Genomic DNA, 15,386 nt, shown 5'->3' with positions numbered 1-15,386 from the left:
GAACTGAGAAATACACACAATATACAGCCATGGCAGACCCAAGAATCCGGCAAATCAAGATTAAAACTGGCATCGTTAAAAGGTGAGATTTGCTTTTCATCCCAGTTGGAGAAGAATTACTATCTCGTGTAAGCCAACTGCACACAATAGCCACGTTAAGCTAACTGTAGGGAGCTAACTAGCTTAGCCTAGACGGCTGGAAGACGATTTGTCCGTTAGGTTCTCTGGTGCTTTCGGCCTACGACCAGTACGCAGTTATTTTTTGTTTTTATAGTGGTAGATACACTTCCCTATACCTAACTGTCTGTGCCATAACACAAGCACGCTTTAAACGCAAAGATGGTTATGTACTATACATAAAAATGTTGTCTTTTGCAGTGGTAGCTAACGTTGATAAAACTGTTAGCTGTTAGCTTGCACATGGTAAAAACATGTCTTGTATTTCGCTTGTCTATGAGGCGACGCTGCTGCTTTGTTTCTCAAACTTCATGTATGCTTATGGAAGAAGTCTCTCGAAACACAGGACCTAAACGTTTTTATTATGATGTGTTATTTTCTTAAATGGATAGAGATTGAAACATAGCTAGCTACAATTCTCCACACAAACAACTGCGAACACTGGCTAACATAAGATGAAACTGCTGTTTTTAAACCAAGCATTTTTAAAGTGTTTTGTTTTTTATCTACATAAAACAACACTGTTTTCCACCCATTCTCAGCTTTTGTGGGACATATGTGGAGATGTAGGAAATGTCTGCAGTCAGATGACACTGCACCCTTACTGCTACTGTTAGGATGGACTTTTGACATCACATTTATATTAGGCCTACAGGTTTACTGTGACTATGCACATCATAATGTCACTCAGTTAATGAGGTTTTATCGGATTTTATTTCCCAAACTGTTGGTCATAATTTACCTGGGTTGAAAATACAATTTTTCAAATCTTTTTTCAGTTTTTTAACCTCTTTTTCCTCTGAGGCATTAAATATTGAGTATCTGGTTAGTTATTATGTATATATTTGTTGTTTATATTTCATGTTTCTAATTTATATAACTCTTTCTCACTTTTGTATACATCTATAAGACCAGCTTAGGTAAACTTGTTACTAATTGTCCTTAATTAAGCTGTCAGATTCATTAACATGCTGTATCAACATGTGTTGCAAGTTTAATCCGACATTTTTAAAATTGGCATAAATCTAAAGACAGCTTTCAACTTAACTGCGTTTTAACAGTGGTTTAGTTTAGTAGTTTAATAAGTTTTTATTTATTGATACTTGTACACATGCTTTGCGATGCCATTAAGTTACAGTTTGATTTAAAACATTTCCAAGAAGCATGGGAAATTGATTTATTAGAAGAAGCACATGCACAATACAGCAAGCTTAAAATATTGTATGTGTAGTGGCAGGAGGAAAGTGATTTGATTAATTAAACTAATTCATAGAAAAGAAGTGGTTAAAAGTCTGCAAATGTGGCGTTAAACCAGATTCTACCCTGATTGAATAAATGGACTGAAGAAAGCTGTTATCCAAGTGAAAGTTAGCTGTGATAGACATGTAGTTACACTTTTTATTTGACTCTGCCTTTTTCTCAATGCAAATGTGGAGTTTGCAGTAAAAGCATGTTACATTTAAAAATCTCTCATCTCTCTCTTTTCCTATAGGAGCACTGTGTGATGTTCAATTAATCTTTCTACTTGGCTTTAAGCTGCATGTTCAGATTAAGACAGACATTACAAACTCTTTGCAAACACCCTGGCAAATTTTACAACTTGAAAGTTCACTGGGAAAAATAATAAACTGGTTTGTAGACGTAGTTTTTAAGATGTGAACAATATGTTTTCAATGTCAGGATACCAGTAGAGTTCGATCATCTTGGGATAATGATCTTAACAAAATAAAGTAATGGGATCTTACATGTTTCTCTCAATATCCTGATGTTGAATCAAAAGGAAAAGCAAAGAAGGATCAGTATGCTGATCATTTTTTTGCCCAACAATACGGCCACTGTTATACAAGTTTGAATTTGAGGAAAAACAGAGCAATAGTAAAAGATGGCAAAGGTTTTTTAAATGAGGTTTTCTCTAGGACTTTCTTAGCGGAGGTGGAAACGCTGCTAAATACTATAGTCATTGAGTATTTGCTTTAGCTGCTCTAGAAACATCTGATTGACCTGCAGGAATCAAGTCATTTATTAAACTGAATAAGTAAAATAATATTTCTAATTGTAATGCTTTACCTTCCTACATTGTTATTTATAATATATCTATTTAAAAAAATAATTGTTATAACCTTTATTGTCCTGTTTTTCCCTCTCACTCTGTTGCTGCTTTAAACTCCTGAATTTCCCCACAACGGATAAATAAAGTTCCATCTTATCTGATATCAAAAACAGATTAGCCAAAGTCAAACACGAAGACCAAAATACTCCAAATGCGTTGCCTACGCCTTATGTTCAATATTTTAACCTGTTTATGCCCCACTCTGTCTCCATTCACTGTTATTCCCTGTTTGTATAATTTCTAGCTGATGATGGATGTAGCCTTAGGAATTGCTGTTTTAATTTTGTGTCTCCGACATAATGGAGTGTTTCGGTACAAGAGAATAATGAATTGTAATTTCAAATCTGTAGCATAATGCATTTGTTTTGTTTTGTACATGACATCTAGGTCCAAACATAAGCCTTTCGATGTAAGACTTCTAAAACTCATCATCCAGTTTAAGACAGCCTAAGCCTATTAATAGGGTTGGCATCCATTCGGAGCTAAATGTGTGCAATGTGTCCAGATTTACCATGCTGGAATATGAAATACTAGATATAATGAGGTGTGGTGGGATAATGTGCTTGGTAGAGTAGTCTGTGTGATGGACTGAGACTATCTCTCGTCGATCAGATCTCTAAGTCCCTCCTGTCAGTGGTGATAGTGTAATGTGCTATTGATTGTGTTTTGATGAGGGTCAGATTACTAACAGGCTCCCTGAGGTGCTGATGATGATGCTGGCTGGATTTCCCATAGAGGGAAAGTGTTCTTCATCAAAACCACTATACTGATCAAGTTAAGAATATCGTTTGATCCTGGAGACATTACATCTTACACCCTCTCCAAAACCTTGAAATGTTCCCTTAATCAAGCAGGTTGGTTAAAACGCACAGACTCATTGCTTTCTGTGTCTTTCTCCTGTCTCTCCTTCCCTTCTCCTCTCCCCTTGTTCCCTCCCTCATCTCTTTATATATATTGGAGTTTAGAGGAAACCTGCCTGCTCTTTTAGCCAGGCCTATTTCCAGTGGCTCCTGCACATTCCAGTCAGTGCCTTTTCTGCCCTAGCGAGGCGGATACCCTTAATAAAATGACAACAGTAATTTGCCTTTGTCATTCCGGTCCCAGCACAGACTACACCGTGGCTCAAAAATACAGTGCTAGAGGAGGCGGCCGAATGTGTGTGTCGGCTGGCTCTAATTCCCTTTTTTTCTATTTTCCACAGAGCTGCCTTTTCCATTAAGCCTGAGGTGGCAGGTCTATTTAAAACCAGCCACGACCCCACCCCTCATTCACACAGCGCTCCAAGTCTGGGAGAAATAAGAAATTAACATCAGGACTGGAAGGGGAGGAATGGACATTTTGTTATTAGACTGTCCTTCAGTTTTATTCAAATTATTCCAGCCTTCCTTCCTCCATCTTTCCCCTCTCTTTGCCTCCTTCTTTGACTCTAAACAGGGGACATCACTCACTCTGCATCTAGCATGAGAGGGGAAGGCAGGAGGCTGCGATTGCATATGGTGCCTGTTTAAAAGCTTCTTGATGGAACCGTATTAGAATGAGTGGTAATTGATGTAAAATATGACAGAGTGCTGTTGGCTTCCTTGGCTAAGCAAGGAGCGGTGCAACATGGAGGGAAGGGTCTCCAGTAATGTAACTGATTAATGAAGGATCACTCACTTACGCACACGCAGCTGATTCTATGAAAAATTAAATTTGTGTTGTCATTCCCGACAAGCAGACGCAGCCGGAAAAAGACTATTAGCTGGGAATCATTATCAATAGCGAAATTTTCAAACTCCATTATGCCAATCAGTGCCGGAATCTGTTTAATAGATTTAGTTCCATTTGGCCCGTAATTGATAAATAATCAAAATTTATCAATGTACTCAAGCCCATTTTCACTAACAATTAAGGAAAAGAGGCCCATTTACCACCTGAGTTGGTCCAAATTAGGGACTAAATTGATGATCAATTAATCTCTAAAAAGGACTAGTTGTGTGTGGGTGTCTGTAACTGTGTTGTGGAGGCAATAGAAGTAGATAAAAGAAGTCAGAAAAGGACAAAGTGTGAGCTAGAAGACATCATAAAGTTACCAGGAACACCAAAAGTCTGTTGTATTTATGTGGCTGCTGCATCTTTACTAGTATGTGAAATGTTTGGATACAATACTATCAAAGTTGAAGCTTGATGTTTCTTAAGACTTGAAAATGAAGACCTTTACCTGATCATTTATATATTTCAGTATTGAAATTATTTTAACCGTGTCACTGCAGAGTCTCACTTCAAATATTGTGGAAGAGAGAGAATGGAATTAGATTATAAATGGAAATAAATTATGGAATTGAACAGCATACAAGGGACTATGTCAATTTAAGTTTCTGTGAGGCTCTGAATTAATGTGAAATTAGCAAAGCACACAGTTGTCCGTGTTATATAATTCACTGTTATCCTCTTGTACTTCATCATGCTCATTTTTGTTATAGGAATCAATGACGTGCAGATATAATATATTCATTAGATTATAGATCAGATTAGACTGAACCACTGATTGGTTGACCCCCAGAAAATGAACCCTTTAATTCAACATTTCCTCAATCGTCAACTTTAAAGGATCTGCAAGTCAAATTCAGGCACAGACAGTAACTAAATAACCCATGTATATGATATATTGATATTTGGATAGAAGATTTTATCATACTGAATAACTGATTAGTTGAGCTGTAAAAAATTACCCTTTTAATTCAGTTTGAAGATGTTCACAGTGGTCAACTTTAGAGGAGGATAACTGCAAGTCCAATTCACACTTACATAAGAAGAGACACAGTTAAGACTAAATAACCCATTCATATGGTATCAAAATGGCTGAAATGTCCACATTTGAGAGGCTAAAAATATACTTTTCCTCCATGTTTGCTAGTATAACGAATTAACAACCAATCAATTATCAAAATAGTCAGCAATTTTTTTTTTTTCTTCTGTCGATTCTCTGCATCCTATTCCAAGTGTCTTTAGATGAACGTGTTCATTTTCATATCAAAGCATATTGTAAGGCTGCTCTCCTCCTGGCTACCAGCACCCGGTGTATCAGTGAGTGATGTTGTTATTGAGGTGTGTGTCTTCCCGTCCTGCGGGAGATGATCTCACTGTCCCCTCAGTCAGAGAACCGTAGCACAGAATGAGGATAGATGGACCCGCCTGAAACAGATGACCATCACAACACGTCTTTTTCATGCTTCGGCCTTTATTACCTGTCTGGGAGTCTGTGCATTTATGTTTCCTCTCTAAAGAAACAACACTCTGTCACTGGCTTTAACTGTGAACTGTCTTTTCCTCCCTTCCTGTCCTTGGTGTCTGCAGGCTGGCAAAGGAGGAGATTTCCTACAAAAAGGAGATGAAGCAGCAGGAGGAGAAGGTGGAGCGCATGAAAGCAGAGGCAGGATGTGAATATGTCCTCAAGAAACAGGTATGTTTGAACAATATGTGTCTTAATTTAAAAACATTCCATTATCCATCAGTAGTTTATATATAGAGTAAGTAAGTGGAGGGGTTTTGCTCTCCCAGAGTTAGAGTGATTTCTGATTTGAGTTGCCCCTCATTCATGTAATGAGGTCAGTCCGCTGTGATAATGAAGAATTAGGTTTTGAGAGGAGAATCATTAGTGATTTTGTAATTTGGCTGATGCATATGTAATTATATCATGTTACTTTAGAGGAGTTTGATAATTACTGACACATGCTGGTAATTCAGTATCCCTACTCCTCCCTCCATTCTCTCTCACTCTGCCTCCCTTTTTTGCTGTGCATTGGATATGAAAATGTGTATGCAGTTGCTAGCTTTATGTAGAATCATCTTTCTTTTAATACAGTATATAGCCATATAGCATCCTGGCTTCAAGGATTGCTATGGCTGGTGGTTCTCTGTTTATCACTTTGGTGCAGACAGGAACATCTCAACACCTGTTTGATGGATAATTAAGATCCCGTCATGGTGTATTTAGCCTAGATTGGACGAAGATACTTCACACTGTTTATGAAAATGCTCATCGTATAGGGTGTCTCTGAAGCCAAGATCCTTTGTTTTACTTTTACACAACACTTTAGGCATATCTCCAAAGAGAGATAAAGAAAACACAAAAACCACATTATTGTTGAAAGAATGGCTTAATGATACTGGGAAAAAAGACAACTGGGATACTTGGCTTCTGTAATAAAACAAAGACAGTTATTTTCACCAGATGACAAAAACATACCTGTTTTTGGTCAACATCATCCTTTATTTTATATTCAATATTTCCGTACACAGTTTTTTGTTTACTCGCTCATTTTCAGGTTTTGGCCTACAACTTCAGTGGCTTCTTTGGTAAAATAGCCTTAAAAATGAACAACAGAGCGAATTTTCAGTGAAAAAGTAGCTGGAACGACTTGTTTGACTTAATTTGCCTTACCTGCCATTGCACCCTTTGCAATGTGACTTATTTGCATGCACACATCGCAATCACTATGGAATGTTATATCTTGCAGCCTTACTTGTCAATAAATATCCCCAAAACACTGAATAAATGCAATAGCAAAAATATGCAAACATGGTTCACAGATACAGCTCCACAGTGTCCTAGTCAATTCTTGTTCCAGGCAGGGAGGAACCGCAGAGCGGGCAGCGCTTCTGATTATGTTTACTGGTAACATTAAAATTCTGTGTGTGCTTTTGTTTTGTTTGTTCATTCATAGCGCGGTGGCTGGGGCTGAGCAGCGGGCTTGGCCGGTGTTAAACGGGGAGATTGGGAGGCCAGATGGATTATGGTTGGAGATGAGAGGTCTGAGGCAGGATGGATTAGAGGTTTTTATTTTAATGGAATCAATACACTGTAAGTGTCATCTTTATCCAGCACTGATGGGATCATTCCACTGCAGCGGAAGGGCACCGTGACTTTTCTCTGTTTCTGCACTCCTCTGCTTTGTCTGGCTCACCTTGTCACATGTAGACGGCAAACAGCTCGAATAGTTGTCTTGGTCTTTCAGTGTAGTCTGTGTATGAGTTCATCTGCCTGCCTGTTAGTGTGCACAGCCGTGTAATGTACATGTGTGTAACTGCTTCCATGTTTTGACTTTGCAGCTCGACAGAGGGCTAGGTGAGGAAGCATCTGTCATGAGTGAGTGTGTCTGACAGCGTTAGCCAACTCTTCTCTGCTCTTTAGGGTGCCAGACGGGGGAATTCCACATTATCCGCGGCTGTGAAAGTTCCCCAGGCTGTAACACAGTTTCCCTCCAGGCGTAGTAATACCTCTTTACGCCTGATCACAGCTCCTAGGCCCAGGGTTTCTTCATTTATCCAGGTGTGCAGTCAGATCGAGGTGCTCTCCCCTGCTGCCCAACTCCCTGCCCGATCGATAACTCAATAACATATCTCATACCGCCGCCTTGTTTGGAGATGTTCACCGCGGCAGAGTGTGTCCTGCATGGGACTGTCGGGAACAAGGGGATGAATATGCCTGTACATGGCTGTTTGAATAAATGTTATTTATTTGGAAAATACTTGCTCTATGATGTGAGAAATGATAACCGCAGCAGTGGAGGGGGTAAGTCCATTAAACAAGATGGTGAGAAGTGTCTCTGTGTGGTTTCAGGTGGAGGTGTTGCAGGAGGCCAGAATGATGATCCCAGACTGCCACCGTCGCCTGACCATAGCACACTCAGATCTGCAGCAGTTATTAGTAAGTGTAAAAACCTTTTTTCCATCTCACAACGGGACAAAACTGTATTGATGAAACTCTCAATCTATTTATTTTGTTGCTTGTTACTGGAACTAATTTGTAACCTTGTTGAAACTACATCGTTTAATTGTGAGATATTGTAGACACATGACAACAAAAACTATTTATTATTTAAGCTCAGCTTGCGTTTCACACGGAATGAAATTATCCCTCAAGCAGCATTGTGGTTCCTATTTTGTATCTGAGAGTAACTTCACATAGCTGTTCTAAAGTAGGTATTAAACGTTAGAAATAAATGAAAAGCAAATAAACTATTATGTTGGTCAGTAGGTGGTATAATATCTAAAAACAAGCTGACAGATGCTATTCTATAAAACAGTTGTTGTAGATAACTTCGCAATCAATTTCCTTATTAGACACCGAGCCAAAAAATAGAGTAATGTAAAAGTTTCTGATATAGTCATTAACCTCTTCTGTCTGCTGTTTAGTGTCGGATCAGTAATGTATTATTACTTTATCACTTACATTTTTGGTAGGCTACAGGGAGTTTCCTAGAAAAAATATAGTATGAAAGCAACGCTGATGTCACTTCCGGCCCAAAGTCCGGCCCCGCCCACTTTCTTGCAATTATAATGCATTATGTTTTTTCTTTACTTCCTAAGAAATGATCTAATTCAGAAATCACACTTTCGTCCCCCCACAGACCCACCAGAGATCCACCTCCTATTTATTCTCCATAAAAACAAAGCTCATTCTGCCGTCTGACAGTATAGTCGATAATTTTCATACTTTGAGTATTTATTCCGTTTTTGAAAAACAGAAATATTGTTTTCTGGCATCACTTTAAAATGTTACGGTAAAAATCTGCATTTTGGTCTGAGGGCGACAGTAAGAGGGCCAGCACCCCTGTTACCCGGATTAGATAAAACCCTGGGCTATGCTCCTTGTGTGTGAAAATGTTAAATTAGGTTTTAAAAAAACCTTAGTAGTTATTGTGTATGTGCACTGGTGTGTTAACGTACACCTCAACAGGAGATATCACAAAGTTCAAGTAAAATTTTAACTATTTCTGAAAAAAGCCTTTTTTCCTAAGGAATATTTTGAATATGCTCAATTGCTACATGTTACACCAATTAAAAAGCTATTTTGGTTTATCCTTTCAACCACACTGTGTCTAATCCCTGCAGGATTTAGTTGATATGGTGAGAAGCAAACATAAGCATGCATGTGTCAGGGTCATCTCAATTAATGCCGAGCAACAGGCAGCTGCTGACTGTGAGCTTCTCACATGAGACGGATGGTAGGCAGAGGGAGCTAACCCAGAATTAGCAACATGTCCTCTTCACCTACCATTTATTCTGCCTTCTTTCTACCTTTAAGACAGACATGCACATATACACACGCTCATTCATTAGCAGCGCTGTCACTGGGGTGACCAACACAGGAACTCACACACACTTGATTAAAAGACAGGGACACTATAGCTCCGTTAGCAGCTAAATATAGATCATGGTGAAATGAAGAAGGAAATATGACATCTTGCAAGTTACCACAAATTCACTTCTTTTTTCAAATGTTTTTCATAAAAATATTCAAACGTTTAAGAGTTATTATTCATAAGTGACTGTAATTCCTCACTTTTGGGTGTAGGAGATGGCAGTATTGTTCTAAAATGGTTTGTGTGTGTCTTGTGTCTCTTTCTTTCTTTCTTTCTTTCTTTCCAGGAAGCTGAAGAGGATTTGTGTGAATCAGAGGAGTACAAAGAGGCCAGGAACATGTTGGACTCAGTGGAGCTTGAAGGATGATTTCTGATGTGTTTCTGTACTCACTGCGAGATTCACTTGCTTTAAATGTTCATTCCTTTCATCAGGCCCTGTTTGGAAAGCGTGGAGGAGAGCTGAATCCATTCAGGGTCTCTGTTCTTGATGTAATTATTTCTACTGTTTACTGTTAACGTGCCACCACATTTGATCCCACATGAACACGATAAAACATTTATAACACCACACTACTGGAACGTCATACTGATTCACAATCTAGACTTCAAACACATCATTTAATCCTCACATGTGTTTGTTATTTCTGCAGTTCTAACGATATGTTTCAAGGGTGTGGGTTCACTGGAATGATTTGAAGTACTCGACTACTGTAAAAATCAGTAGTCAATTTGCAGATCACGTTTTATGAAGTTAACCTGAATACTTTTCAGATATATTTTGCATTCCTTTTATATGTATGCGAGTTGTTTGAGCTTGCAGGACCTGCAAGATCTAACCTCTGATCATGATGCATCCCTGAATACTAACCAAAGCAGCAAGTAGCTATTAAGTTTCATCCTTTTGATTAATCCTTTGGTTTACTAATGTCAGAAAAAAGTAAAAAATACTCTACACAAGTTTCCTCCTCTTTGCGAAACGCATATATATATGACTTACAATGATAAACAGCTGATGAGCAGCAAACGATCATATTTGCGAACAAAACAGTGAATGTTTGGCCTTTTTTTTATTGATTTTCAAAATGGTTTGGAATGTAATTTTCTTTCAATCTACTAATCGATGAATAAACTGATGGTTTGAGAATTGGTGGATCAAATTGCACAGTATATTATCCTTTTAAGAGCAGTGGAATTGATTGTGTCTTGATGTTTATACAATAAGAAGCACTTCCTCAGTGAAAAGACAAATGTTGGTTATGGCCCTGAATGACAAAGCAGCCTGTCTGCAGTTACATCTATTATCCAAATGGCCTTAAAATAACGACACCTTGTATTAAGGGCTGAGAGAGTCCTTCCTAAATAGTCATAGTAATAAATGAACTCAATTGGCAGACAAATTAAGGTTACATTTGACTTGATCCTTATTTTACAGATTTCGATAATTATCGGGATCACCCCAAAGTCTCATTACCGCCCTAATGAGGCGCTGCTACCGCGTGACATCTACCCCGCTCCATCTCGTTAAGGAAATCGCTCTTCAATGCTGATTATTTTATTTGGAGGTATAATTATATTTCTTTCGGATAAATCACGGCCCTAATCGAGTCCGTGCAGAGGGCAGCGGCGCTAATTGAGGCATGAGATGCGGCGGCGGGGTGCTACATCTGGGTGTGTGTGGTGTGTGTGACCGGAGGACCCGCAGGCTGCTGGCTAAGAACGCGTTCACATCTTACACTGAAATAAATAACAAAGTGTGTTTCAAATCCTGCACTTTGCTGAGTAAACGTCTCTGAGTATTGTCTACGGAATGCACCTTAAATAAAAGCCTTGAATAGGCAGTGGAATAGCCCATTTTTAAGGAGTTATTATAAAATGTACTGTATGTATGCACTTGAAAGCAGCATTTGAATGGTGTATCTCTTTGGGAGGTGGGGAAAAACTAAAGTACTTGTGGATTGTTACATTTGACTCTTTTTTTCATAAAACTGACGACTTTTTTTATGTAGGATAAAAAAAATAAAAATGAAAAGCAGGTACGGACTAATGTTGCCCGGGCAATGGCCCGTTTGCCCTTTTTGGCTGACCTGCCCTTCTGGAGAGAGCAAGAGTTTTTTATTTTTTCTGTTGTGGCTGAATCAACACGAGAAGCCCACAATTAGTATTGTAGCGTCTCGCTGCGGGAAACACCTTGTCAGCGCTGTCATCTGCCCTCAGTCACGTGACTTTGTTTACAATCTGACAGCTGAGAGTAAAGGAAAGCCCTCGGAGTCCGGCCTCATAAGGCTAAGGTGATCATACCAAATGCCTGCCTGGCTTTGGTGGCCAATCCCCGGGTCAATCTGTCCCCGGAAATGTCTCCGTTTTCAAATATGCTTTAAAAACATATAGCAAGGTCAAATAAAATCATAACAACGTTTATGTTTCAATGCCGTGCAGGTAAGGTTTTATTGTTTATCTTCTATATCGCTAAGTGTGTGATTACACATTTGACGTATTATAGCTATATATAATATTTATTACCTCTAGTGGTCGGATTTTGGAAAATTGATTTTGAGTTTTCTCATGGCAGTGAGAGTATAGGGGACAAACCAGGGGACTCATTAAGATACCTTACCGTTACTGCGCTCATCAAAGCTGAAAATAATCAAAACAAGGCTGAGAAATCTATGTGGTCAAGAGCGTCTGTCTGATCGTTTCCTACTGGCTGTAGAAAGAGAGGTCCCTGTTGAAATGGTCCCCAACAGGAGGCTTCTTCTCTAACACTTTGAGCTCAACTGAGTGTCACTACAATGAAAGTGCTGTGTTTTTATTTTTCGAAATTTTCAAAAGATCTTGTGTTTTTTTTCAGGGGGTGGGGGAGGCCCTTTTTCCAGTTTAGAGCAATATCCCCTCCAAATGTCTGTGCACGTCCCTGATGAAAAGCCTTACATTGTCTTTGAGTGGACTACAAGATACAATTGCAGAACAAACCCGAGTTTTATTATTTCAAAACTCAACTAAAATGCAGACTATTAATTCAATTAATACTGCTTAGCTCATTTGTACATTACTTATTTCTCAAACATGTCTGCTTTGTTTTAAGATTACCTGCCTTATCTGTGATCATTATGAAAACGACATGCCCTGTAAAATGAGCACTAAATGAAGGAATAGGCCTGTATATAACCTAAGGGCAAGTTTAGCTGCCTTTTAAAAAAAAACTAATTAACTACAGCATTATACCACCATGCAGAACTATTTTAAATTAAATTCCTATTTCAAATGCTACTCAGGGTTGGTAAAAGTACACGTTTGCATCAAATGTCATACTCAAATGTACAATGGTTGATTTCATACTAACATATGCATGAATGTTTCTGCTATTAAAGGAGATGTCTATAGTTTTTATCACCAAGCAATTTAAAGAAAAAAAAAAGTTTTAATTCATTTTTTGTAAAATAAAAGTATGAAATAGCAAGAAATGGAAATATTCATGTAAAGTAGCATCACAAAGTACTTTTGGTACAGTTTTGAGGTATGACTACATTAGGTAGTCTTTCTTCGTCTTGATGTCACCTTATACTGCTAATCTACTACAGTTAAAAGATAAACATTGGTTACTTTGCAGAGGAACATTAGAACAATTTAGAATAACCATATGAAATGGTCTACTAAGTGGTATATTTAAAATTGCTGCTTGCATGTTTAAATAGGCTATAACAATTTCTGGATAGCTGTTGTAAATGCACTTTTACTTTCAAACTGTATGCTAATTATTTTACGTTTCTTTATTTTTACTTAAGTACTTTTAAAAAATCTTGATCCTCATTACACTATAGAGAAGCCTTTTTTGTTGTTTAAGTTTATTGATATTGATAAAACAGGCTGTAACTGCTGGATATTGACCAAAAACTAGCTACATATTTTGTGGTGACAACGGTAGGAAGTTAGTCTCTCTGAAGTTTGTCCCCATGTGAAAGTTTGTCCGCTGCTGCAGGACGCTGAGCTGCTTCGGCTGCAGCATCAGAGGCAGCTGCTCTCCTCCTCTTCAACACAGAAACGTATTACTCCTAATCCCCCAGACTGTCACCAAATCAGCTGCATGAAACAAGAATCTCATTTGTTAAACTGGGGCTTGTGCAGATGGAAGATCGATTGTTTTTCTCCTCAGAAATCTCTAATTGAGTGAATACAGACTGCAAAGGCGGATCAAAGAGAGGAAAGGCGAAAAGAATCACACGGGCCTTGTGCCTGTACTGTAACCAGGAGGTCACAGGTTCGAGCCCCGCCTGCCGCCAACCCAACTGTGAGTCCATCAGAAGTACAACCCTCATGGATCTGAAGGTATAACCTCAGAGGTATAACACACACAGCAAGGATCACACTTTATGTTGGTTTATGCTGTTTTCATTAAAAGTCACTCCTCATCTCCACAACGCGTGAAAATGTCTACTTTCCGCTCAGATGCACCGCATTAACCTGCAGGGGGGAATTTGTTTGTCTATTTTTATTTATGCCATGGATAAGATTGATGTGAGCATGTTAGAGGAGAGATGTAGCTAACTGTGTGTGCTCATTGTTTACCCTAATTACAGCCTTATCAACTCAGCAAAACCAAGACCTTACACACACTCTCTCTCTCTCTCTCTCACACACACACACACACACACACACACACACACACACACACACACACACACACACACACACACACACACACACACACACACACACACACACACACACACACAAGGGAGAGATAATTCTGCACCATGTTTTATTCTTGCCAACTATGGAAAATACTTTATCAAACTGAAAATTAGGCCACATTAAAAACCAATAATATCATTATTTTTGATACAAAAAAAGTGCATTAAATAAATGATTGTTTTATTATACACGTTTTCTGAACAAAGCATGAAATATCACAATATTCACTCTTAACAAACTAAATAGCATACATTTTATTAAAGGCAACCATCACAAGCTTATTTTTTTCTTATTCACTATGAAAAAAACAATCTTTAATGCTTTTGAGTATCAAACGAAATGTTTAAATTATCATGCAAGATAACATTTATTTTATGAGTGTTTTGGTCCTTACTTAGCAAGTATCTCATATTTTCCTGATATCATGATCCCCCCTCTCACTCTCTCGTTGTTTAAGGTTAAATATGGCCTGATGCCTCGACAGGAGTCATTCACTTGTGTTTGTACAGCTATAAAAGCACTGAGCTATTGAAAAGTCGTAAAATGAAGCGCGCAATCCATCATCCCTCAATGAAATAATTTTTTAATCATCCATAGGCTTTCAGCGCACCAAGGAGAGCTGTAAAAGAGTAACATACCCTGAGAAAAACACCTTTAATTTTGTACATAAATACAAAACAAATAGCGATACTTTTGCGTAAAATAGACAAACGCATAATATATGCTGGTTATATCCTGAAAAATATAAAACACTTTTTTTTGTTTAAACCCAGATTCAAACCAATTAAATTCTACCTTAAAGTCCAGCTTCTAAAATATTAGTCTTGATAAAGGAAAAGAAGAGAAATATCTCCAATTGGCGCATTTTATTCTCTTCATCCATGGAAGAAGACTCAGCCAGAAGAAACGGAGAGACGAAACCTGCTCCACATTTGCGCATTTCATTCTTTTCTTCCTTGGAGAAAGTAAGCAAACAGCAGCGCAGAGAGACGAAACCTGCTCCACACCTCGATGCGTCCGAAACAGACTCCCGCACAGGACTCCTATCCATGTCGCCACCAGATTGCAGAGAAATAAAAGATGCACAGAGGCGAGTGGAGCCTGGATGGATAAAGAAAAGAAGCCCTCGGGTTCACGCTCGGACGCCTCCTTTGTGCCACTTTTTCAGCACACAATAAATAAACGTGCCCCCTCACAAAATGTCCCGACATCTGTCTCAAGCATGTCTGATTTTTTGTCCCTAAATATCTGGCAGAAATGGTGTGTGTGACAAAATAGCTGTT

General features: G+C 38.5%; 1 protein-coding gene across 1 annotated transcript in view; it reads left to right on the top strand.

The window, feature by feature from the left end:
* tbca (tubulin cofactor a) overlaps positions 1 to 10,558 on the top strand; it is a 10,642-nt gene extending 84 nt beyond the window's left edge. The window contains exons 1-4 of the mRNA XM_063889824.1: positions 1 to 82; positions 5,624 to 5,729; positions 7,890 to 7,976; positions 9,701 to 10,558. The exon at positions 1 to 82 is cut by the window's left edge and continues 84 nt beyond it. Of these exons, the coding sequence (XP_063745894.1) occupies positions 30 to 82; positions 5,624 to 5,729; positions 7,890 to 7,976; positions 9,701 to 9,781 (327 nt within the window). The 5' untranslated portion in view covers positions 1 to 29 and the 3' untranslated portion in view covers positions 9,782 to 10,558. The remainder of the gene's footprint in view (positions 83 to 5,623; positions 5,730 to 7,889; positions 7,977 to 9,700) is intronic.
* Positions 10,559 to 15,386: the final 4,828 nt, after the last annotated feature.

The sequence above is a fragment of the Eleginops maclovinus genome, chromosome 8, assembly GCF_036324505.1.
Source record: "Eleginops maclovinus isolate JMC-PN-2008 ecotype Puerto Natales chromosome 8, JC_Emac_rtc_rv5, whole genome shotgun sequence".
Lineage (NCBI taxonomy): Eukaryota > Metazoa > Chordata > Actinopteri > Perciformes > Eleginopidae > Eleginops > Eleginops maclovinus.
Note: the sequence above shows the minus strand (reverse complement) of the source record. Positions and strands in the feature narration are given on the sequence as shown.